This window comes from Cynocephalus volans, chromosome 2 (genome assembly GCF_027409185.1).
Source record: "Cynocephalus volans isolate mCynVol1 chromosome 2, mCynVol1.pri, whole genome shotgun sequence".
In the NCBI taxonomy this organism is placed as follows: Eukaryota; Metazoa; Chordata; class Mammalia; order Dermoptera; family Cynocephalidae; genus Cynocephalus; species Cynocephalus volans.
In genome coordinates, this window is record NC_084461.1 from 65710001 (window position 1) to 65734654 (window position 24654).

At 36.4% G+C, this 24654-nt stretch overlaps 1 protein-coding gene across 4 annotated transcripts in view; it reads right to left on the reverse strand.

The window, feature by feature from the left end:
• The window catches only part of AP3B1 (adaptor related protein complex 3 subunit beta 1), a 291668-nt gene that overhangs the window by 57169 nt on the left and 209845 nt on the right, over positions 1-24654 (reverse strand). For 2 of the 4 annotated variants that reach the window (XR_010022600.1, XM_063085543.1), the window contains exon 22: positions 24408-24514. The exons of the other annotated variants lie outside the window; for them this stretch is intronic. Coding sequence is in view for 1 of the 2 variants with exons in the window: in XM_063085543.1 (XP_062941613.1) it covers positions 24408-24514 (107 nt within the window). In the remaining variant the exon portion in view is untranslated. The remainder of the gene's footprint in view (positions 1-24407; positions 24515-24654) is intronic. 4 annotated transcript variants of the gene reach the window in all.

A 24654-nucleotide genomic window follows, 5' to 3' on the forward strand; every position in this document is an offset into this window, starting at 1 on the left:
GATGTGAGGAGATAAATGTTACCTTAGAAAGATGTGCTTTAAATTTTTAGGAGATCTCTATTGACAGGAAAATAAAATCAAAATGATATTTTTAGTTTCTCAGTTTATCATGCTGTACTTTTAGCCAAATTAAAAGAGCATTTTAGAAATATAAAGAATGAGTTATTAGGATATTTTGTCAAGTAATTTAAAGCAATAACTTATTCTCCATTTTATTGTCTTAAATATTACATGTTAAGTAATAAAAGGAACATGTAAGGAGCACAACCACTTTCTAGATATATGCTTGACAGAAATAATTCTCTCAATGATGTAATAAACTAATATACTAACAATAGAGTCATTTAAACTGACATCAGTGGGAATAGGTTCTATGATAATGAAGCTGGAAAACAGGAAAGATTAATTTCATTCATTCAAAGCATGTTTGATGAGCACCTGTTATGTATTAAGCACTGGGGATAGAAAGGACAATAAAAAGGTCCTGTCCTATCTTCCAGGGACTCCGACTTCAAGTGTTACTATATCTATAGTAGATTACTAATATAAAAGAGAAAGCAACCTTTTCCCTATGCTGAGGTTGATGTTTCCTGAAGTCATCTGAAGTCTCTCCACTTAATTTCTTATAGACCTCTAGAAATATCCAGTTGGAAGGGACCTTAGAAACAATCTACTTCGGTCCCCTAAATTTCACATATGACGATCTGAACTGAATTCAGACTCTGACGCACTAGTTTAGATTTACAAGACACAGTGTCAGAACACATTCTATGAAGCACGAACATCAAATCTTCAGTGAAAGTATGTAATAAATGAGTTTCTGAAATTACACATTTAAAAAAACTTATGAAAAAAATTTTAATGTACAAAAAGCAGAGAGACTAATATAATGAAAAAATTAAACTGTCAACATTTGGCCAATCTTGGTTAACCCAATCTTTTACTCTATTTCTAATTTAAAAATTTTAAAAGCTAATTCCAGATATAATTTCATTAATAAATACTTCTGTTTTTAAGAAAACTTACAATACTATTATAACACTAAAAAACAAAACAAAAATCCCTTAATTTCATTTAAAATACAGTCAGTGTTCATAATTCCTTGACTATTTCAGAGTTGATCTGCTCAAATAAGATGCACATATTACATTTGGCTGGTATCTCTCACTTAATCTAATGCATTTTAAAGCAGAACTTGCTGAAATTTTGTTTCTTTGATTTTTTTAAAGCAGAAGTGTAATGCAGATCTTCAATATTTATTTAACATTTAAGGGAGGTATTTAGAAATTCAGTAATGCAGAACAGCCGCAAATTTAAAGAAATAACGCTTACTGATAGGTTTATAAAAGCTATATGTAATTACATTCATGAATGATTTGAGTAATAACGTGTCTGATATATTCTAAGATAAGTGGTTTTTACTTTTCTTTAATATTAGGATTACTATACTTATCTGGTTTTAGTCCATGTTCTGGTAATAAATTAATTTCTCGGTGTTAGTTGGGCATGTACCCTACAGCCAAATTCATTTTCTCTTCCTTTGAAGAGAAAGTTTTTGTAAGTGTCACCGTAACACTTTCCATATAGGTCAGTTTTCTCATGTTAATAGATTTGAATACTATTAAAATAATATTTATCAATTCTCTATACCATGCCCTGCCCTGTGTTTAAAAACATTTGGCACATTTTTAAAGAGGAATAATGGTAACAGACTTTAACTTGGCTGGTATATAATTAAGTAATATTTAATATATGATTGGCCAATGTGTAATAATCAAAGATATCATAAAGCTAAAAAATAGTGTTTTCTTCACTGCAAATACCACAATTCAACAGAAGCAACAAAGTTTGAAATACAGCAGTTGACAGTCACACAAAGTTAAATCAACTTTGGATATGAAAAATAAAATTGCCAGAAAAGATGAATCTTTTTTAGACAAATTATATTTTTACACCCCTCTTATTTCCTATTGTAGTACAAATAAAAGCTAAAAATAATCATTGTAGAAGGAAGTGAGCTTTCTCAGCTCTGAAAAGATTGAACCCACAGCAAGTGCAAGGAACTGTTCACCACAAAGGAGAAGGAAGAAGAAAGTCCCAAGGCTCTCTTTATCATCACCTCTTTAATCCTTTGGTTTCTTGCAGATTTATATACATATTTCCTTTGGTTTTTTGTGGGTGGCCTGGGGCTTTTTGCCATAAACAATTACTAGTTCATCAATAAGTATAATTAGCATCTGACACAGTGAATTTCTCTTTATGGAGGACTTTATTGTAATATTGGCAAAGCATTATGAGCACTATCCACACCAATCAGGACTTATAACTGGCATATATTTGCTTAAGCCAATTAAAAAATATTTTGCAATAAAAATTCTACAACTAAAAATAACAATCTTTATTTTTAAAATGGCTCCTTTTAATAATCTAGAAATGGGAGAGATGAAAATGGTCTGTTATAACTACGAGAGCTCCCAAGTGGTGCAAAAATAAAAAGATTGAGCAGCAGGATGGCATACCTTAAAAGTTTAATTTAAAAATTACAACTCATACCAAGAAGAGAATTGAATAAAGAATAAGATGGGATGCGGCTAGGCAATGGAAACACAAAATACTGTCATACTTTAATTTTAAAACGTCTTCAAGTTAAGCAGACCCAGGCTAGTGATTTTCCATTATTTTTATCACAGTTCCATGACTACAGACATTTTCATCAGAAAAAATAATTTTTCCCAAATTTAAAATGCCAAATTATTTTTAATTTTGACTTTAATTTCTTCCTCCTCTAAACCCAAAGGAATTTGATCTTAGCTGGACTTGTCTCTTAGCCTGGGGCTTGAATATACCTTAACTTTTTCTGCCATATTAGAAAATAAATTATCACAGACACATTTATCATTTTCATGAATGAGACCACATATTCATGAAACGTCTGCCATATGAACTAGTAAATGCTTATATACAACAAAGATGTTCCTCCAAGCAATTGGTCCTTGCAGACCAACTTGGGGGTGGGAGGAATCAATCAACCTAAAAGTCACTCAAGAGAAACTGAAATTCTAAACATAAAGCAACTTCAACCATAACAGTCATCATTATAATGCACAATTGCCCTAATAATTCCAAATGCTGTTTTAGTAGATTTCAGACAGAGTGATCCAGACTCTGCTTCATGAATTACGGTTTGCTTTTTCTTATTATTTTAAAATTGACGGATTAACCTCCATACCAAAAGCAGGTCTGATTGAGACTCTTCTCTATTTTCCAATTAGGTTCCTATAACACAAGCAGGGTCAGGGCCTCTATCCCTAATCATGGAGAGTTGTGACTTCATTAGCTGCTGATAATAAGCCTACTTGCTGGCCCATTTTCCAAATTCCTTACATAAGGAACTTGACAGAAGTAATGATAAAAACTTAACTTTAGAAGCTGTATTTGCTTAGTATGTTAAAAAATTACTTTTCTTTGCCTCACTCTGCCTGCCCAAATTCAGGATTACATATGGATTTCCTGCACTCTCTCCTTCAGCCTGGAAATCCTTGGGGAGGTGGGGGGCATCAGTGAGAAGGCTTCTTGGATGTCGTCTTTTTGCTGGTCGCAGGAAATTCCATGCTGGCTACCAATGACAACGGGCACAGACCCCGGTTAATTCTGCTGTTGCCACTGTCTTCACCCCGGCATTGAGTGATGCTTTATTTTCTCATCAAGTGATACGTGATGATCCACAATGCCAATTCCAGGAAAGCAGAAGATGAAGAGCACAGACTGTGAAAATTATCCTTCTACTTCTTGTTAGAGAGAAAAAGTGGTTCAGGTATCTACATTCTGAAGTGTGTTAAATGTCAGAGGATGTTTTCACCTATAATGACACAGCCTGGAATAAATGGGACTGTGGAGCTTAGTGAATACAAAATAAATGCTTATGTTCATAATCAGGGAAATAATGATAACTCATACCTGCAGAAATTTTCAAATGGGTAAAACTATGCTACAAAAGTGAAAGCACTGAGTAGGCTATAATTGTATTCCTTTGAGGCAATTCTTTATTTTCCCACTCAACTGTAAACTCCCTGAGGGCAGAAATTTGCCCACCTTGTTCATCACTATATTTTTGACCTCATATTCTGGCCTGAATAAATATCTGTTGAATGAATAAAACACTTAATTGGCATATGTGTAGCAAGGAATTTGGCCTCACCTAAAGACAGACTTTGTCCCAGCTCTTGAGAGGTCATCTTTAAACCCCTGGAATTTCCCCAGTGATAGGAATGTCCTTGTTACTCATGGCGGGCCCCCTGGCACAACACCAAATAAATTTATGTCATTGAGGTGACTCATGGTGGGACCTTAGCTAGCTTATGCTAGGAGATAACTCGAGAAGGGGACTGGGCAAGCCAGCAAGACACCAACCATGTGATTAGAGGGTTTGGGGCTTTGGGCCACTTAACATCAGCCTGACCTCCAGGGAGAGGGTAGGGCTGGAGACTGAGTTCAACCATGTGGCAACAGTTCAATTGACCATGCCTATATTCCATGCATACTGCTGCATTTTGATGCCAGTAGGGTCATCTAGAAGTTGCACATTTGGAACCCTCCCACAATCTGCCCTATATGGCTCTTCCTTTGGCTGGTTCTAATTTGTATTCTTTTGTTATAATAAAACTGTAATCCTAAATATAACACTTTCCTGAGCCTCTGCGTTGTTCTAGCAAACTATTGAACCTGAGAGTGATTTTGTGAAACTCCTAAACCTGCAGTTGGTGTCAGAAGTCTTGGGCCAACTTAGCCATCTGGAGGATGGTGCCCTTCACCTCAAGTTTGGCTAACTCCAAGTGCATATTATAATGGATTAGCCCCCACTCCCCCCGCCCTTTTTTTTTTCCAGCTCTGTTTTCTATTTTGCGGACTGTTCATGGAATTATTTACTATTCTTCAATATACTACCTTGATATTCTGTCATAATCACTTTTCTTAATGAATCTCCCTGCATCCTCCTAAATTAAATTCCACTTAAGGACTGTGATCCATAAGGACCAAATCTGCTATCTTTACGGTAGCTAAGTCATCAGCACCTCCTCACTAATTTGCCACAAATGGATAGAGATGTGCTGTGATGTTGCCCCTGTGAGGGAGGAAGGCCAAGATAGCTGGAGCTCCTGGACTGGGTGTCTCCAGCCTCCTTCTTCAGCATTCTCTTGTTTACACTAGAGCACACTTGGAAAACGACTGCTTTTCTATATGTACCACAACAGGATAAGATTGGAAAAGAACCAGTTAAGAAATCCTTACTACAATTTTCCCATGACAGTGTGTCACCAACATAATTCTCAAGCATCAGACCTAGTTATTGCACCTATACACACTATACTTTAGCCACACTGAACTACTGTTTCTGCAATACTCCAAGTTCTTTCACACCTCAAGCCTTTGCATATACTATTTTCTCTGCCAGGGATGTCATTCCTCTTCTACTCCAGTCATCTAGACAAACACTTATTCTTCAAGACTCGGTTCCAAGGCCACATATGTACATGCTTTTCTAAGAAACTTTGTCATCCAGGAGCACTTAGTGGATTTGTCTCTCTAGTACAACACTTACTACACTAATGGTTTGTCTGTTTCCCTGAGTAAACTGAGTCTCCTGACATCACGCTCTACAATTCACTTCCTTCTTTCACTCCTACTTGGCCTTTTCCTTTGTTGCCTCTTAAATCATGATGGTCCCCAGAATTCCATCTTCATTTGTCTCCTCTCACCCCACAAGGTTTCCCTGAATAGGCTTTTCTATTCCCCTGACTTAAAGTATTACCTGTATCCTGATGGCTTTGAGGGTTGTGTGTGTGTGTGTATTTCTAAACAGCTGGCCCTGATTTTTCTCTGAAATCCAGAATGGATTTATACCTTCTTACCGGAAATGTCTAAATTGATGTTCCATGAGCACCTCAGAGTCAACATGTCGCAAACTAAATTTCAATGTCATTGTCCTTTCCTCCTTCTCTTGTATTTTCTATCTTGGTTACTTGGGTACCACTATCCAGATAATCATTCAAATGGAATCCACAGTTAGCTATCTAAACAGTCACCAAGCCACTCCTTCACTCTCCTCCTGTCCAATTAATCTTCCACACGACTTTATAAAACAAAGATCTGATCACTATCAATGACCTGCTTAAAAATCTTCCGAATTCCTTTCAAAGTCTTCCACAAAGTTTTTCCAACCATTTTACCAGCTTCATCTGTAGCCACTTCTATCTCTCCCAATACACACATCTTGTACACTAGCTACAGCTAGTTACACAATTTCTCAAAAATATAATACATATTGCATCTTTTGTCTATGATCTGGCCATTCCCTGTGTCTGAAATACTTGCTCCCTTTTCTTCATTGTTGGTGAACTCAGCCATTCTTCAAGACCCAACACAAATATCACTATCTGTGTCTGTACTGATAGCCCCTCTTTCAGAATTACTTGTTCCCTTCTCTGTGCTCCTATAAGACTTAATAAATGTTTTCTGGTCTGTTTCAGTCTCTAAACTGTGAGCTCCTTTAGGAAGGGATGATATATTATTAACCTGTTATCTTTATTCTTAGCATAGTGACTTGGTCATACTGTGTTCAATAAATATATTTTTCAAGTAAATGAAATTAAGCTATGATAATTCCAGTCTGCATGTATGTTAGAATGCAAGTATCGAGAGGATCTCACTGATATCTAGGAACAACATACACATTAAAGGAAAATGTGCCAGTACCTGCCTTTTATCGGCCATACCCACGAAAACACTGCAAAATACAAGGGCTAAAGAATACAGACGGTATTTCACCACCTGAAAGTCAGATCATTTGTGCTGGTTTTGTCAAAGGCAAATCTTGCTTTAAACTCATTTCAGAATATTGCCAATTCTTGTTATTGAACATTTAAAAAAAGTTACCATCTACAAACAACTATGTGGCTAACATAAGTAAAAAAAAATTTTTTGCAATAAAATCTAATCTAAAGGGTTAAATTTTTATTTCACTACAACTATAATTCTTTGAAACAGGACTTATAACGCTTTCTCTTTTACAATAGATTTTTATTGAAATAGAATTAAAGTCCCATTCATCTGAACTCTGATTGAGAATTTATGAAAACTAAACACAGAATGAAGTATGGATTAAGTTTGCACCACCTACGAAAAAGAAGACTTACCAGGCAAATCACGGTGTAAATAAGATTGCAAGGAACATATAAATGCATTTCAATAATTAAATTATTTTAAGGAGTTTATCACATGTTATACACACAGATTGATTTATATAATTGTCAAGGAAAGTAGAAACAGACAGAAAAAAAGGCATGGAATTTAGAAGCATAAAACCTGGATTCAAGTTCAGTTTCTATCATCATTTGGGTGGTGTTGACAACTACAAAAATAAATTATAATTTTTTTTAAGTTAGAAAATGAAGGAAACTATAACAATATAAATTTAAAATAAAAGATAATACCTTTTTAGGTTTGTAGTAAGAAGTAAATCAAATGAGGAAATCTATGCAGGATATAGTAGTGGATGAAAATGAAGGAGAACACATGTTAAAGATGGAGGCACTCTTGCTCTCCAGGACTTAGACTGTGTCAGCAGAAATGCAAAATGCAAAAAGACTGGGTCAGCAAGAATTCGCAAGGCTTAACCACAAACCACAGACTTCCTACTGAGTTACCTAGGAGACAGGGAGGTATGGGAAGGGCTCACAGCTGGCTAGAGCATATATAATACATGCCTGTAGACAATAAAGTTGCTTAGTGCATGCGCTAAGTCCCAGAACTTTGTGTCTGGTTTCTGGTTGCCCACCTCCCTAAGAGGCCCTAGTTCAGGGCATGCCCTGAGCAACTCACCTCACTGCACTCTCGTGGCAGGGCTATGTGTGGCCCTGCTCCCTGGACTCCTGGCAGAAGCTATGTGTAGTCCTGCCTCCTGAGACCCCCCCAGGACCAAGAGAAACATGCATAGTAGCACTTAATATAATTGAAGACATCTATGGTACTATTTAGGTGATTTTTAATGTAGTTAATATTTATTATTACTCCAACTTATGACAACCAAAATATAAAATAATTCATGCAAATAAGTAAAAAGAATATATATTTTTAAAACAAGCAAACAAAAAAAACAGTGTCTCCACCCCCCAGCATAATGCATAAAACCTTGTAAATCTGAATGACACTCCCAGGTGTAGCCCTCCCAGATTTCATTCCTCTTTCCTCCTGGCATCAGAAGTAACCAGTACTATTTGTATTTGATGTTATCAATCATATGTTTTTAAACATTATTCACATACGTATGCATCCATCAATTACATACATTATTTTACATATTTTTACACTTTCTACAAATGGCTTCATGCTGTATTATACTTCTGTAACTTTCTTTTCTTTCTTAATATTGTTTTTAGATTTATCCATGTTTAGCATGTATTTCTAGTTCATTCATTGTAACAATTGGCATAGTACTCCATTGTATTTGTATGCCACAATTTATGTATCTATTCTAGTGATAGAAGTTTAATTTGTTTCTAGTTTTTTACTCTTACAGTGTGCCAGTGAACATTCTTGCATATGTTTTCATGTGTATCCAAATGGATTGCTTGGTCTTACAGGGAACGCATATATTCAACTTGATTATTTCCAAATTACTCTCTGAAGTGTGGTTTTACCAATATGCACTCCCACTTGGTATGCCTACGTTTTTTGCCATCACTTACATTGTTAAGACTTTTTAACTTTTAAAGAAGCCTACTTTTTACAAGCTTTCAATATTTGAAAAATAAGCTTCCTATAGCAAAAAAAAAATTTTTTTTTAATGACCCTCATATAGGCAACCATTTAGTAATTATAATAAGCACACATATTTCAGATTTGATTTAAGCCGGGCTAACATGATGAACAGTATTAAGAAAATATGATGGGTGGAAAAACTTTTGATTGTGTTGTTGGTAATTGGGTGGAGTGAATTACCATGGCTCAAAACCAACTAAGCAATGATTTCACTAAGGGCACTCTTTCTCTTTGAAACACTTGTGAGCAGACCTGATGAAATATCAGGCAAATAAGTTTCTAGCTGGAGTAAAGGATAGCTTGACCATTTCAAGACACAAGTGGATTGCTATAAGATAAGGGTTTAGGGAAAAGCTACAAGTGCTGATTCAGGTGACCCTTGAGTTACAGTTGCTAGACTTGGAAGCATTATCCAATAGCCAATTCCCTAAGACTAAGAACAAGATGAGAGATGGCTTAACCTGCTGTTATTTGGCTTCAGTTCAGGAGGTGCTAATGTTTCCCTCAGCACAGAATATGACACAGGGAAGAGACATGCTTGTACGCAAGCTGCACAAATTCCTGCTGAGCCTATTTTTCATACCATTGTTTCATTACTTTATGGGAAGTATTGATTTCTGTAACACTAGCTCTGGTCGTATTAAAGAAGGTATATAGGAAATATAATTAAGAAAGTATGTTATTAAGGAATGACATGTACCATTCTTGCTCCTTTTAGAAATAAAACTATCTGTATTTTTTCTCTTAACTCAGTAACACACTGAACGTACTCAAGAAATTAAATTTTCTTCTTTCCTCAGTTCTAAGGAAGAGAAAAATATGGAACCAATCCCAAACTTTTCCCCAAACATTTTAAAGCAAATTGATGTTTACTTTTAGTGTGAATTTTTTGAGATGGAAAAAGAGTTATAATGCCATAACAAACTTTCAGTTTGGGCACACAGTACAGTGACTTTTGCCTGACCTAGAAATGCCCATGACAAGAATGGCCAACTTTCCTAGGCAGACTCAGCAATTACCCTTTTTTCTAAATAAGAGTTTTGCGGATCCTGGTGCTTCCTAGGGACTTTATCTTTTTGTTTCACTGAGCTACTTTTCCTTATCCTTTCTCCATAGTTCTAGTATCCAATTTGGGGGCTGGAGGAAGGGAAACAGATGCATCAGGTGATGTCAAACCTACATTTTTACTGAACATAAAGACTTTCAAGCCTCTATCCCCTGTCAATCCTAATCTTGAGGGAATTCTTCCTCTCATAATCTCTCTGTCCTGCCTGACATACTTAAATATGAATCTATTATCTGTTCCCAAATCAAGTTCGCCCTTGTTCCAGGGCCACAGAACCATATTTCAGGGTTTACAGAGACGGAATAGAATTCAAACATTTTCAGGCCGTTTCTTCATTTGATTTTCATGAAAACACAATTAGGTGTTTAGGGAAAGTACCCAAATTCAAAAATAGAAATTTATACAAGTCAAACAATTGCCCGAAGTCACAATGATTGGAAGGAGCTCAGTCAAGGGTGGAAACCAGTTCTATGGATTCCAAACTCAAAGACTTTCCCAAATGTCACTCTGCCTTTCTAAATGAGTTCTTTGCATTTTTTTTTTTTAAGATCAGACTGTTTTATTTTTACTTTTTATTTTTTAAATTTTATTTTGTCGATATACATTGTGGTTGATTATTGTTGCCCCTTACCAAAACCTCCCTCCCTCCCCACTCTCCTCCCTCCCCCACCCCACAATGTCCTTTGTTTGCTTGTCGTATCAACTTCAAGTAATTGTGGTTGTTATATCTTCTCCCCCCCCCCGGTTTTTTTTCTTTTGTGTGTGTGTGTGTGTGTGTGTGTGTGTGTGAATTTCTATATTAATTATTAGCTCCCACCAATAACTGAGAACATGTGGTATTTCTCTTTCTGTGCCTGACTCGTTTCACTTAATATAATTCTCTCAAGGTCCATCCATGTTGTTGCAAATGGCAGTATTTCATTCGTTTTTATAGCTGAGTAGTATTCCATTGTGTAGATGTACCACATTTTCCGTATCCACTCATCCAATGATGGACATTTGGGCTGGTTCCAACTCTTGGCTATTGTAAAGAGTGCTACAATGATCATTGGGGAACAGGTATACCTTCGACTTGATGATTTCCATTCCTCTGGGTATACTCCCAGCAGTGGGATAGCTGGGTCATATGGTAGATCTATCCGCACTTGTTTGAGGAACCTCCATACCATTTTCCATAGAGGCTGCACCATTTTGCAGTCCCACCAACAATGTATGAGAGTTCCTTTTTCTCCGCAACCTCGCCAGCATTTATCGTTCAGAGTCTTTTGGATTTTAGCCATCCTAACTGGGGTTAGATGGTATCTCAGTGTGGTTTTGATTTCCATTTCCCGGATGCTGAGTGATGTTGAGCATTTTTTCATATGTCTGTTGGCCATTTGTATATCTTCCTTAGAGAAATGCCTACTTAGCTCTTTTGCCCACTTTTTAATTGGGTTGCTTGTTTGTTTGTTTTTTTTTTTTTGTAAAGTTGTTTGAGTTCCTTGTATATTTTGGATATTAATCCTTTGTCAGATGTATGTTTTGCAAATATTTTCTCCCACTCTGTTGGTTGTCTTTTAACTCTGTTAATTGTTTCTTTTGCTGTGCAGAAGCTGTTGAGTTTGATATAATCCCATTTGTTTATTTTTCCTTTGGTTGCCCGTGCTTTTGGGGTCATATTCATGAAGTCTGTGTCCAGTCCTATTTCCTGAAGTGTTTCTCCTATGTTTTCTTTAAGAAGTTTTATTGTTTCAGGGTGTATATTTAAATCCTTAATCCATTTTGAGTTGATTTTAGTATATGGTGAGAGGTATGGGTCTCGTTTCATTCTCCTGCATATGGATATCCAGTAATCCTAGCACCATTTGCTAAAGAGGCAGTCCCTTCCCCAGTGAATAGGCTTGGTGCCTTTGTCAAAGATCAGATGGCAGTAAGTGTGTGGGTTGATTTCTGGATTCTCTATTCTATTCCATTGATCAGTGTGTCTGTTTTTATGCCAGTACCATACTGTTTTGGTTATTATAGCTTTGTAGACTAGCTTAAAGTCGGGTAGTGTTATGCCTCCAGCTTTATTTTTTTTGCTCAGCATTGCTTTGGCTACACGTGGTCTTTTATTATTCCATATAAATGTCTGGATAGTTCTTTCCATTTCTGAGAAAAATGTCTTTGGAATTTTGATGGGGATTGAATTGAATTTGTATATCACTTTGGGTAGTATGGACATTTTCACTATGTTGATTCTTCCAATCCATGAGCATGGGATATCTTTCCATCTTCTTGTATCCTCTCTAATTTCTCTCATCAGTGGTTTGTAGTTCTCATTATAGAGATTTTTCACATCCTTAGTTAACTCAATTCCTAAGTATTTTATTTTCTTGGTGGCTATTGTAAATGGGCAGGCTTTCTTGATTTCTCGTTCTGCAAGTTCACTATTGGAGGAAAGAAATGCTACTGATTTTTGTGTGTTGATTTTGTATCCTGCTACTGTGCTGAAATCATTTATCAATTCCAAGAGTTTTTCTGTGGAGGTTTTAGGATGTTCGATATATAGGATCATGTCATCTGCAAACAGGGAGAGTTTGACTACATCTTTCCAATCTGGATGCCCTTTATTTCCTTCTCTTCTCTGATTGCTCTGGCTAGTACTTCCAACACTATGTTGAATAGGAGTGGTAAGAGTGGGCATCCTTGTCTAGTTCCTGTTCTTAAAGGAAAAGCTTTCAGCTTTTCCCCATTCAGGATGATACTGGCAGTGGGTTTGTCATATATGGCTTTAATTATGTTGAGATACTTTCCCTCTATACCTAACTTATAGAGGGTCTTTGTCATGAATGAGTGCTGAATTTTATCAAATGCTTTTTCAGCATCTATACATATGATCATATGGTCCTTGTCTTTGAGTTTATTAATATGGTGTATCACATTTATTGATTTGGGTATGTTGAACCAACCTTGCATCTCTGGGATGAATCCCACTTGATCGTGGTGAATAATTTTACGTATGTGTTGCTGTATTCTGTATGCTAGTATTTTAGTGAGGATTTTTGCATCTATATTCATCAAGGATATCGGCCTGTAGTTTTCTTTGTTGGTTATATCTTTACCTGGTTTTGGTATCGGGGTAATGTTTGCTTCATAGAATGAGTTTGGGAGATTTGCATCTGTTTCAATCTTTTGGAATAGTTTGTAAAGAATCGGTGTCAATTCCTCTTTGAATGTTTGGTAAAATTCTGCTGTGAATCCATCTGGTCCTGGGCTTTTCTTTGTTGGGAGCCTTCTGATAACAGCTTCAATCTCCTTTATTGTTATTGGTCTGTTCAAATTTTCTACGTCTTCATGGTTCAGTTTTGGGAGCTTGTGTGTGTCCAGAAATCTATCCATTTCCTCCAGATTTTCAAATTTGTTGGCGTATAGTTGTTTATAGTAGTCTCGAATGATTCCTTGTATTTCAGATGAATCAGTTATAATATCGCCTTTTTCATTTCGAATTTTTGTTATTTGAATCTTCTCTTCTTTTTTTTGTTAGCCATGCTAATGGTTTGTCAATTTTATTTATCTTTTCAAAAAACCAACTTTTGGATTCATTGATCTTTTCTATTGTTTTTTGGGTTTCAATTTCATTCAGTTCTGCTCTGATCTTAATGATTTCTTTCCGCCTGCTAACTTTAGGTTTGGATTGTTCTTTTTTTCTAGTTCTTTAAGGTGAAGTGTTAGGTTGTTCACTTGCCATCTTTCCATTCTTCTGAAGTGAGCATTTAATGCAATAAATTTCCCCCTTAATACTGCTTTTGCAGTATCCCACAGGTTTTCGTATGATGTATCATTATTTTCATTAGTTTCAATAAATTTTTTGATTTCCTGCTTGATTTCTTCTTTGACCCATATGTCATTAAGTAGAATACTGTTTAATATCCATGTGTTTGTATAGTTTCCAGAGTTTCATTTGTTATTAATTTCTAGTTTTAATCCATTGTGGTCTGAGAAAATACATGGGATAATTCCAATTTTTTTGAATTTATTGAGACTTGATTTGTGACCTCATATGTGATCTATCCTGGAGAATGATCCATGTGCTGCTGAGAAGAATGAATATTCTGAGGTTGTTGGATGGAATGTTCTGTAGATATCTGCCAAGTCCAATTGGTCTAGAGTCTTGTTTAGATCTTGTGTTTCTCTACTGATTCTTTGCCTAGATGATCTGTCTAATATTGACAGTGGGGTGTTCAGGTCCCCTGCTATTATGGTGTCAGTGTCTATTTCCTTCTTTAGGTCTAATAGAGTTTGTTTTATAAATCTGGCTGCTCCAACACTGGGTGCATACATATTTATGATTATTATGTCTTCTTGATGCATCAGTCCTTTTATCATTAAGTAATGTCCCTCATTGTCTCTTTTTATGGTTTTTAGTTTAAAGTCTATTTTGTCAGATATAAGAATAGCTACTCCAGCTCGTTTTTCTTTTCTGTTTGCATGGTAAATCTTTTTCCATCCTTTCACTCTTAGTCTGTGTGAATCTTTATGGGTGAGGTGGGTCTCTTGTAGGCAGCATATAGTTGGGTCCTCCTTTTTAATCCAGTCAGCCAGTCTGTGTCTTTTGATTGCGGAATTTAAGCCTTTTACTTTAATAGTTTATTGAAAGGTGTTGATTTATTCCTAGCATTTTATTGGTTGTTTGGTTGTCTTAGGTGTCTTTTGTTCCTTGCTTTCTGATTTACTGTTTGGTTTCTGTGTTTCTTGGTTCCTTAGGTTGTAGATAGAGTTTTTGTTAGCTTGTTTTCTCTTCATGAATGCCATTTTTATTATACTAGTGGGTTTTGATTTTTCTTGGGTTTTTATGGCAGTGGTAGTTATTTTTCAGGAAACAAACCCAGTAATCCCTTCAGGATTTCTTGTAAGCGTGGTCGTGTGGTTGTGAACTCGCGCAGTTTTGTTTGCCTGAGAAATATACTATTTGCTCTTCATTTCGGAAGGATAGCCTTGCAGGGTAGAGTATTCTGGACTGGCAACCTTTGTCTTTTAGTATTTTGAATATATCATCCCATTCCTTTTTAGCTTTTAGGGTTTGTGATGAAAAGTCTGACGTTAGCTTGATTGGGGCTCCCTTATAGGTATTTGACACTTCTCTCTTGCAGCTTTTAAGATTCTCTCTTTGTCTCTGAGTTTTACCAATTTGACTATAACATGTGTTGGAGAAGGCCTTTTTGGGTTGAATACGTTTGGAGATCGTTGAGCTTCCTCGATCTGAAGATCTGTGATACTTCCTATACCTGGGAAGTTTCCTACCACTATTTTGTTGAATATGTTTTCAATGCAATCTCGGTTTTCCTCCCCTTCTGGAATACTCATGACTCGGATATTTGAGCACTTAATGTTGTCTGATATCTCTCTCAGATTGTCTTCAATGTCCTTGATTCTTTTTTCTTTCTTTTTGTCTGCTTGTGTTATTTCAAACAGCCCATCTTCAAGTTCAGAGGTTCTCTCTTCAACTTCGATAAGCCTGCTGGTTAAACTCTCCGTTGTGTTTTTTATTTCGCTGAATAACTTCTTCAGTTCGGCAAGTTCTGCTACATTTTTTTTCAGGGCATTGATTTCCTTGTACATTTCCTCTTTCAGGTCCTGTATACTTTTCCTCATTTCATCATGATGTCTAGCTGAGTTTTCTTCTATCTCATTCAGTTTCCTTAGAATTATCACTCAAAATTCCTTGTCAGTTATTTCAAGGGCTTCTTGTTCTATAGGATCTAGAGTTTGAGATTTATTAACTTTTGGTGGTGTACTTTCTTGATTTTTTGTATTTCTGGTATCTTTTTTTTGATGTTTATTCATTGTGGCAGGGAGTTTCACAGTCCACCGGTTTGAGACCCTTGACTAACTAAGATGTTGCTGTGGTTGCCAATTTGGTATGGCTACCTCCGTAACTGCTCAGTTGGCCTCTAGTGCCTTGTGTGTGTGGTTGCCTCGGGTCTTGGGCCTCTCCGGGGAGCCACCTTTCTGGTCAGCTTGGACTCTGCTGGGCTGCTGGATCATGGGGCCGTACCGCAGGGTGTGTGGTCTCTGCTGAGCTTCCACTTCCCGTGCAGGACTTCTCCCTGTTCTGTGCGCTCTGGCCCGGGCTGTTGGATCACGCAGTGGTGACCCCACAGGGTGTGTGGTTTTTGTCGAGTCTCCACCTCCCTCGCCGGACGTCTCCCCGCTCTGTGCGCACTGGGCTGGGCTGGGACGTGTCTTCTGCAATCCTCGTCTATCAGCTGGGCCTTCAAGACCCTGCTCAGCACCACCTCGCCCAGGAAGTCTATCAGGTTTCTGTTAGGCGCAGACGACCGGTTGCTCTGGGTGCCTTTGTAGCACTGTGTAGATCTTTCTCGGCACTTATCACCTTCCTCCTGGTATCGTGGTTATTTGTGTACTTGTCTTATCTCCCACACCAGAGCGTGAGCTCCTCGGGGGAGGAGCCTGCAGCACACAGTTCACCTTTGAATCCCCCCAGCGCGGACCGCGTCCGGTGCCCGCCTGCCGTCAGCTCTCCGGCAGGTTCAAGTGAACTCCGGAACTCTCCGACCACACTATTCCTAACCAGAAATCAGTTAGGTGTTTTTCCGAACCTGTGGCTGCAGAGATGGTATCTACCTCCCGGTAACAGGAAGTTTACCGGGGGCCAGAGCCCAGGGTGCCGTGGAGTGACAGTCAGCCCAGCCAGTACTTCCTTGCCCTCCCGATGCTGGCCGAGGATGCCCCACGCCACCAGCCCCGCCAAAGAACCGCAGAGGGAGTGGGAGGGGAGGCCGGCCTGCAGGCCCCGGGAAGCCCCGCGCCGGGGCAAGCAAGTGGGAAGGCTCAGTGAGGAGCTGAGCTGGGCGAGGAGGACAGGCTTGGCTGAGCCGGGCCGGAGCCGCCACCACCTGAGAAAATGGAGGCTGCCCCGGGGCCAGTGAGTGGCCCAGTGAGGCAGGCAGAAGCCAGGCGGGCGTACAGCCCCCGAGCAGGGCCAGGCCGGGGGTCACTCACGGGGCTGTGCCTGGTCGGGCGGCTCCCTCTTTGCCTCTGCGTCGTCACCGTTCCCATTCTCGGCCGCCGCCGCCTCGGGCTGCTCACTTGGTCCTGCCAAGTTCTTTGCATTTTAAGTTGGAACTCTTAAAAGTACATTCCCACAAAAACCTTCTGACTTGTGATTAGGTGCTAAAGAACCACAGGTGCTATACCTCCATTATGAATTTTATAGCATTTGGGGGATTGCCTTGGGAATCATATAACCTAAGTAAGATCGGACAGACTTTCCCCATAGCAACATAATCTTAATAGAAAATGAATAAATTAATAAACTTTCTTATACAACTAGTTTGAGAATAAACAAAAATTACCAAGGGTGAGTCAAGCTTTCATGCTGACATTTACCAGTTAAAGCCCAATATTCACTAACATAGTTTTCAGAGGTAACTTTAACTGTTTTATTCACCTTAATGTTTTTGTGACCCAAATATAGGAAAAATCATCTAAAGCACAAGAGATTGGGGTTTCACTACAAAATTTCTAATAGCAGAAGTAAACTATTCTTATTTCACATTTATTCTTACACGCAAAATCGTCCTTTTCCTTCCATAGTCTTTTTCATCCCCACAAGAACCCTAACATTCTAAGGACTGCTGTTTCTGTATACTCAGGGATTGATTTAAACACATGCCCTAATAATAATCTAGTAAAATAATCCATTAAATTAAGCACAGTTTGTTCACTGAAATACTATAGCAGGAACTAAAATGTTCCCTCATTTATGGAGGCATTTGTTGATCAACTGCTAATTAGAGTCATGTAAGGCTGAAACAAATGCTGTGTTTACACATCATCTTTATCACAGACTTTGAAAAAATAAAGCATTTCCTTATAATGATGATAATGTTTATTAGGCATTATTTTAAAAAAATCTGAGTTCTGAATATATAATTGAAAACTTTAGAACAAACTGAAATATTTTCTTTCTTTTTTTTTTTTTTTGCCTCTGAAATTTTTATTTATTTTATTACTATTTTTTAAAGATGACCGGTAACGGGATCTTAACCCTTTTTTTTTTTTCTTAATTTTATTTTGTCGATATACAATGTGGTTGATTATTTACAATAGCCACAAAAAAATAAAATACTTAGGAATTGAGTTAACCAAGGATGTGAAAAATCTCTATAATGAGAACTACAAACCACTGCTGAGAGAAATTAGAGAGGATACAAGAAGATGGAAAGATATCCCATGCTCATGGATTGGAAGAATCAACATAGTGAAAATGTCCATACTACCCAAAGTGATATACAAATTTAATGCAATCCCCATCAAAATTCCAAAGACATTTTTCTCAGAAATGGAAAGAACTATCCAGACATTTATATGGAATAACAAAAGACTACGCATAGCCAAAGCAATGCTGAGCAAAAAAAATAAAGCTGGAGGCATAACACTACCCGACTTTAAGCTAGTCTACAAAGCTATAATAACCAAAACAGTATGGTACTGGCATAAAAACAGACACACTGATCAATGGAATAGAATAGAGAATCCAGAAATCAACCCACACACCTACAGCTATCTGATCTTTGACAAAGGCACCAAGCCTATACACTGGGGAAGAGACTGCCTCTTTAGCAAATAGTGCTGGGAGAACTGGATATCAATATGCAGGAGAATGAAACTAGTCCCACACCTTTCACCATACACTAAAGTCAACTCAAAATGGATTAAAGAATTAAATATACACCCTGAAACAATAAAACTTCTTAAAGAAAACATAGGAGAGACACTTCAGGAAATAGAACTGGACAGAGACTTCATGAATACGACCCCAAAACCACGGGCAACCAAAGGAAAAATAAACAAATGGGATTATATCAATCTAAAGAGCTTCTGCACAGCAAAAACTGAAATATTTTCATTAGAAAAATATTTGGTGTGAAAAAGGAATAGTACTTTGGGTTTCACTGAAAATATTTTGGTAATTTCAAAAAAATAAAATCTACTCATATAATACCAAATACACTTAAATAATCCACTGAAGTAAATAAAAATTGCCTATGACCAGGAAGTCATCATATAAGCTAAAAAATGTTTCATTTATTTATTTTTACAAACTATTCAAATCATTGAAGTGTAACTATTTTCACTACTTCCGAATTCCATCCTAAGTTCATACACACATAGAATATTATAGTTAAAAGAAAATGTGGAGATCTACCTGGCTATCGCTTTCTGCTAGAGAAAACCAAATGATTTACACAATATCACCCAACTAATTAGTAGTGGTGATCCAGAAAGACATTAGATGTGCCAATAAAAGGAATCCTAGTCATTCATATATGTGCTTTCCATTTCTATTTTTAAAAGTATTGTTTTTTAATAACAGATGTGTTACATCTGCATTAGAGGAAAATCTGGAAACTACTGAAAAATATACAGAAGAAAAATAACATAAATCATCCATAGTCTCATCATTCAGAAAAGCTCTGTTAATACTACAATGCACTTTCTTCTACTCTTTCAAGTTATCTGAATTTTAAAATAGTACAATTGTTCAATGTTACAAAATTGAGATCATATACATAATATCTTATATTCATTTTTTCACTTTATATTGTACCATATTTTCTCATCTCATTAAGGTACATAATAAAAACATTTTAATGATTGTAAAAAATTCCTTAAATTGTTTTTGCCATACTTTGTGCAACCATCATTCTCCTATCACTAGACATTTAGGTTATAAGCAATTATGCATATAAATATTTGTATGTCTAGATATTTTCTTAGAAGAAAAATCTAGACATGAGATTACTGGGTCCAAGAGTTTTTATGGCTTTTTATATAGGTCCAGAATGATCTATACCACCATCCAGAATGATGTGCTCTCCCAAACTGGCCACCTGCCAAAAAACAAAACTGAACACAGTGATGTACTAATTTACATTTTCACATGTGGGACACTGCATAATGTCTGTTTCATGTATCCCTCACCAACAATGAATGTTGGTTTTGTGATTTTTGCTGAAACAGGCAAAACGGTTCTTTAAATTTGCATCTTTTCATTAGTATTACTGAACATCTTCCACATATCCATTATCATTTGTACTTCCTCTTTTAGAAATAATGTATTTACACTGTTTAACCAATTTTTAAAAATGTTTTACTGAAGTACAATATACATGCAGAAAAGTATACATATCTTAAATGCAAAGCTCAATGATTTTTTCATAAACAGAATATACCCAGATACCAGCAACCAGATCAAAAGACTGAATATTATCAGCACCCCAGAAACTCCTCTTATGTTTCCTTACAAGTACTAATTCTCCTAAGAGTAATTACTATTCTGACTTGTAATACCATAAATTAATTTTGCTTGTTTTTGTACTTTTGCCCATTTTTATAGTAATAATTTTATTGTCTTTAAAAGTTAATTAGTATTTATAATAAAACACTTAAAGATTACAGAAAAGTACAAAAAAGAAATCAACAAGTCATCCAAAAATCATACCACCTAAAATAACTATTAACCATGGTAAATATGACAGTTCCGTAAGCATGGATGAACAGACAGATATACAGAGAAACAAATTATCCTTCAGAATGGGATTATAATCTTATTTATTTATTTTGTTGTTGTTGTCTTTTTCGTGACCGGCACTCAGCCAGTGAACGCACCAGCCATTTCTATATAGGATCCGAACCTGCGGCAGGAGCATCACTGCGCTCCCAGCGCCGCACTCTCCCGAGTGTGCCAAGGGCTCGGCCCTATAATCTTATTTTAATTAAAGAAAAGGACACTAAAATAAAACTTCACACACACACACACACCCTCCACAACTTCAGATAAATGTTCTTTAATTATATACAAATCATTAAGAGGTCTGAGTCTCATTTAAAACAAAACAAAAACAAAAGCTCTGTTTCAATTCTGCATATTACTGATTGATTTTCTACTATGAAAAAATGAAATGATTAACATCTTTTCCTCTCCTCACCTTCCAGTTTTGATTTCTTTTGTTGTTTTCATTTTATCATTTATACTCAATTCTGTGGCCATAATTTCCATAGCTACTGATTCTATTATTTTGAATTGTCCCTTGATTGGTTCCAACAATGAGTAGTGTCCCCATCCCCTTTTTTTCCGTAAAGTAGGACTCAGCTCTTTTCATGTTTGAGCATATCTATGTGCTGCCTTAATAAGAGAAAGATAACACAATTTTCTTGGGTCACAATTTATTTCCTTTATAAAGTTGTAATAATAATGCAATAAACAAAAAAAACCCAGAAAATACTTAGTGCTTAATATGTATCAAGTACTGTCAAACATTTCACATGTTAACTCATTTAATACTAACAACAACCCTACAAGGTAGGTGGTAGTATTATCTTTACAGATGAAAAACCTGAGGCACTGGGAGGTAAACAGACTTACACGAAGTCACTTATTCTGAAAAGTGGCAGAGCTCTGATTTGAATGTAGGCAGTCTGGCTCAAGAGCCTGTAATTTTAATTGCTACACTGTTCTGCTTTAATGCCTGCGGTTGGAACATGACTGGTGGGAGGGACGTAAGGATACTGCTAGTAGATTTAAAGGGTGAAGGCCAGAGATGCCAGATGTTCTGCAAAGAAAACAACCATACAATACAAGGGTACCTGAAATAGTTCATTCTATTTTTTCACAAACTTTTTGAAGTACCCTGGTATGTAAAATGTTTGAGGATTAAGTAATTTTAAATAAGTTTTCACCTCATGAATACCCAATAAGACATCTGAATGTTAATAATTTCATTTTTTCTTAGTAGGAATCAATCGATAATAGGCGAAATTATAACAGCTTTTGTGAGGGATATGGTACAATCTGTACAAGTGTACTTCAAAAAGCTCATGGAAAAACAGAATTAAAAGACAATACAAATCTTTCCATGAACTTTCTGAAAACCCTCTCATATAAGTACAAAGCATTTTTTTTGCAAAGTTTTAAATATGCTCACTTTTCCAGAATGCAACTACTTATGATCCAGAAAAACTGTTCAATGTTTGAAAAATCATGTCACTAATGGAAACGTCACAACCAATACTATCTAAGTTACCAGTATAACACATCTATATCAGTCTGCATTTATAGCTTCCACACTCATGAGTTCTACACGAGTGCCAGTATCATTTAACCACTTCATTACATCTTCTAATACAATCATGGTTAAGCATTTATAGATCAATGTAAATATTATTTTACTATAAATTAGTTTTATTTCTCCTTTCATTCTAGGGCAACATGTTGACTTGAAAATTATGGATTTACTCTACTATCTATGAATTTCATTTCAGGATCCAAAAAAGCTCCTATATTTGTTGAGGTCCCTTAACACTACATGGGAGTTGTAATTTTCAAGGGTTTTTCTTTGATTCTTTTCCTCTGATGTCTTTAGTCCATTTCTTTCTGATTCACACATATGATGAGAAAACTTAAAATGTGCTTGATTCATCTTTTCTCAGTACTGTTTTGAGGCCTGGAGATGAGATCAGAAGCCATGCCATTCTGTGCCAGAATATTCAGTTCATTTTCACTTTGCAAAGGACTACCTCTTTCTTTGTTTAAAGTTCTACTTCCTCCTTATTTGGTTGTTGCTGGATTTCTGCTTGCCAATCTTTTTAGTACTATTTGATCATTTAATTAGCTTTGGGAGGGTGAGTGTTGTGGTCCTGCTTCCCTCAGCCACATCACCTGGCAGCCCTTTTTTGCCCAAGTTTGGATGGAGTGCTTTCCTTTCCTTTGAAGAGATCATCCCAATAAATATTTTCCTTAGTATAAAAAGGTGGTAAGTCTTTCAATTATTTTGTGATGAATGAAATTCACTACAAGCTTTTCTAATCTCAACTGCATTCTTCTTATGGTTCTGAAGTATGAGAGTCTATTCAGGGCCCATTATCACATATCATATCACTCTCAAAAGTATTAGTTAATATTCACTGAGTGATGACAATGTACCTGTCACTGTTCTAAGAGCTTTACATGTATTATCTCATTAATCTCACAATGATCCTGTGAGGCAGATATTATCCTCATAGGAAACTGAGATGCAGAAATCTTCCTTTACCAATTTGCCCATGGTCGCATAGCTAGTAACTGGCAAAGCCAGGATTTGCACCCTGGACATCTGACATCAGAGCCCAAGTTATTTATCCACTGCCTTACTGTCTACCAAGTTTTTAGGGGCCTCCTGCTCTACTCAAGGTAATAAGTACTTCACTATAGATTTTTTTTAGGAAATAACTACTTCACTATAGCCTTTTTGATTACTACTTTCTCTTTAGAACCTACCAAAAATGCTGAATAAATATTTATTACTTGAATAAATGAAAGACTTAACTGGTTATTTTCAATGCTTCCACCCATCTCTTTTAATGTGCTTTATCCTTTTGGAAACAAGAAGGGCAAACTAAAATCCCAAATACCATTCTTACTCATTTCTGAGTAGTTAAGAGAAATATCATTCTATACTTAAAAAGAACATTGTAGCTTAACAGCTTTCACCTGTACTTTCTAAGTCAGCTGACAAAAGTTGAACAGGAATGCAAGTATCTCTTTTTAGTATCTAATTGTGCGGTCCTGACACCATATCTGCTTTGAAGGAGGAATTTTTTGTAACAATATATAAGAATTAGGTACTCCTCTTTCCCACTTTGGCAGAAGCAGCTCTATGCTCCTTGGTAGCTGAGATCATCAATTATGTACCCTGCAGTACCCTGCCAGCCCAAGGAACCTTTTTACACACTGGCTACCTGTGCCCATCAAAGCTTACTATTCTATCTCTTATTTTGTCAGATTTCTGACAACAAATTAACAGGAGGTCAAGTATATCCACAGATTATACAACCTAGGCAGCATGCTTGATTTAGAGTGAAAAGTTAGTGGATATAATATACAAACACAAAAAAAGTTACTGCAGTTTCAGATACTATGACAGGTTGACAGTTTTGGCATTATTTTGTGATAGGCAGGCCTCTGGTCTAACTTCAAGTCACACCCTATAAATAACACTAAAAAAAATTTTTAAAGACACCAAAGCATGTAAATATACGTATGAAGATAACACAAAGAGAAATACAATCTTGGACTTTTAAATGAAAAGTCGTGAATTTTTAATAGCCTGTGGTGAAAGAACAGTGTGGTAGAAATAGAATGATTATGGGAATGAGGTCTCATAACGTGGACAACAACTCTGGACGGCAGAATTCAGGTGTATAAACTACCTCAATGTAACAAGGAACCCTGTTACAGATATAGAATGGTACCACAAAAAAAAGTACACACGATAATTAAATATGGATAATAAACACAAATAAATTGAGAAAATAATGGTTTGGGTAGAGTAAATTTAAAAACTATTTACAAAATTAAAAGGTCATACCTGAATTGCACTTACTGTTAAAGGAGAAACTGTTCAAGACTAAGAATTCATTTCAATTATTTGCATTTTAATAAAAAAGATGCAATGGCATCATATGAAAACTGAGCTAGTTTATTTTAAAAATAACTTACGCTAATGACTGATGAAGAAGTTGACAAGTTTAAGCCTTCAAGATCAGCTATCAAGCTTGGAGAAAGAGCTGGTGTGGGAAGTGCAACCGGAGTGGATATTGGGTTAACTGTAAGAAAAGGCCCAAATTAGCAAGTGTGCATGAAAATTTAATTCAAATTATTAAAAGCAACATTTTTATTGTTAGTAAATCTAATTAAATTACTTTGGTTAATAAATGTATGACAATTCTATTTAACATCTTGATTT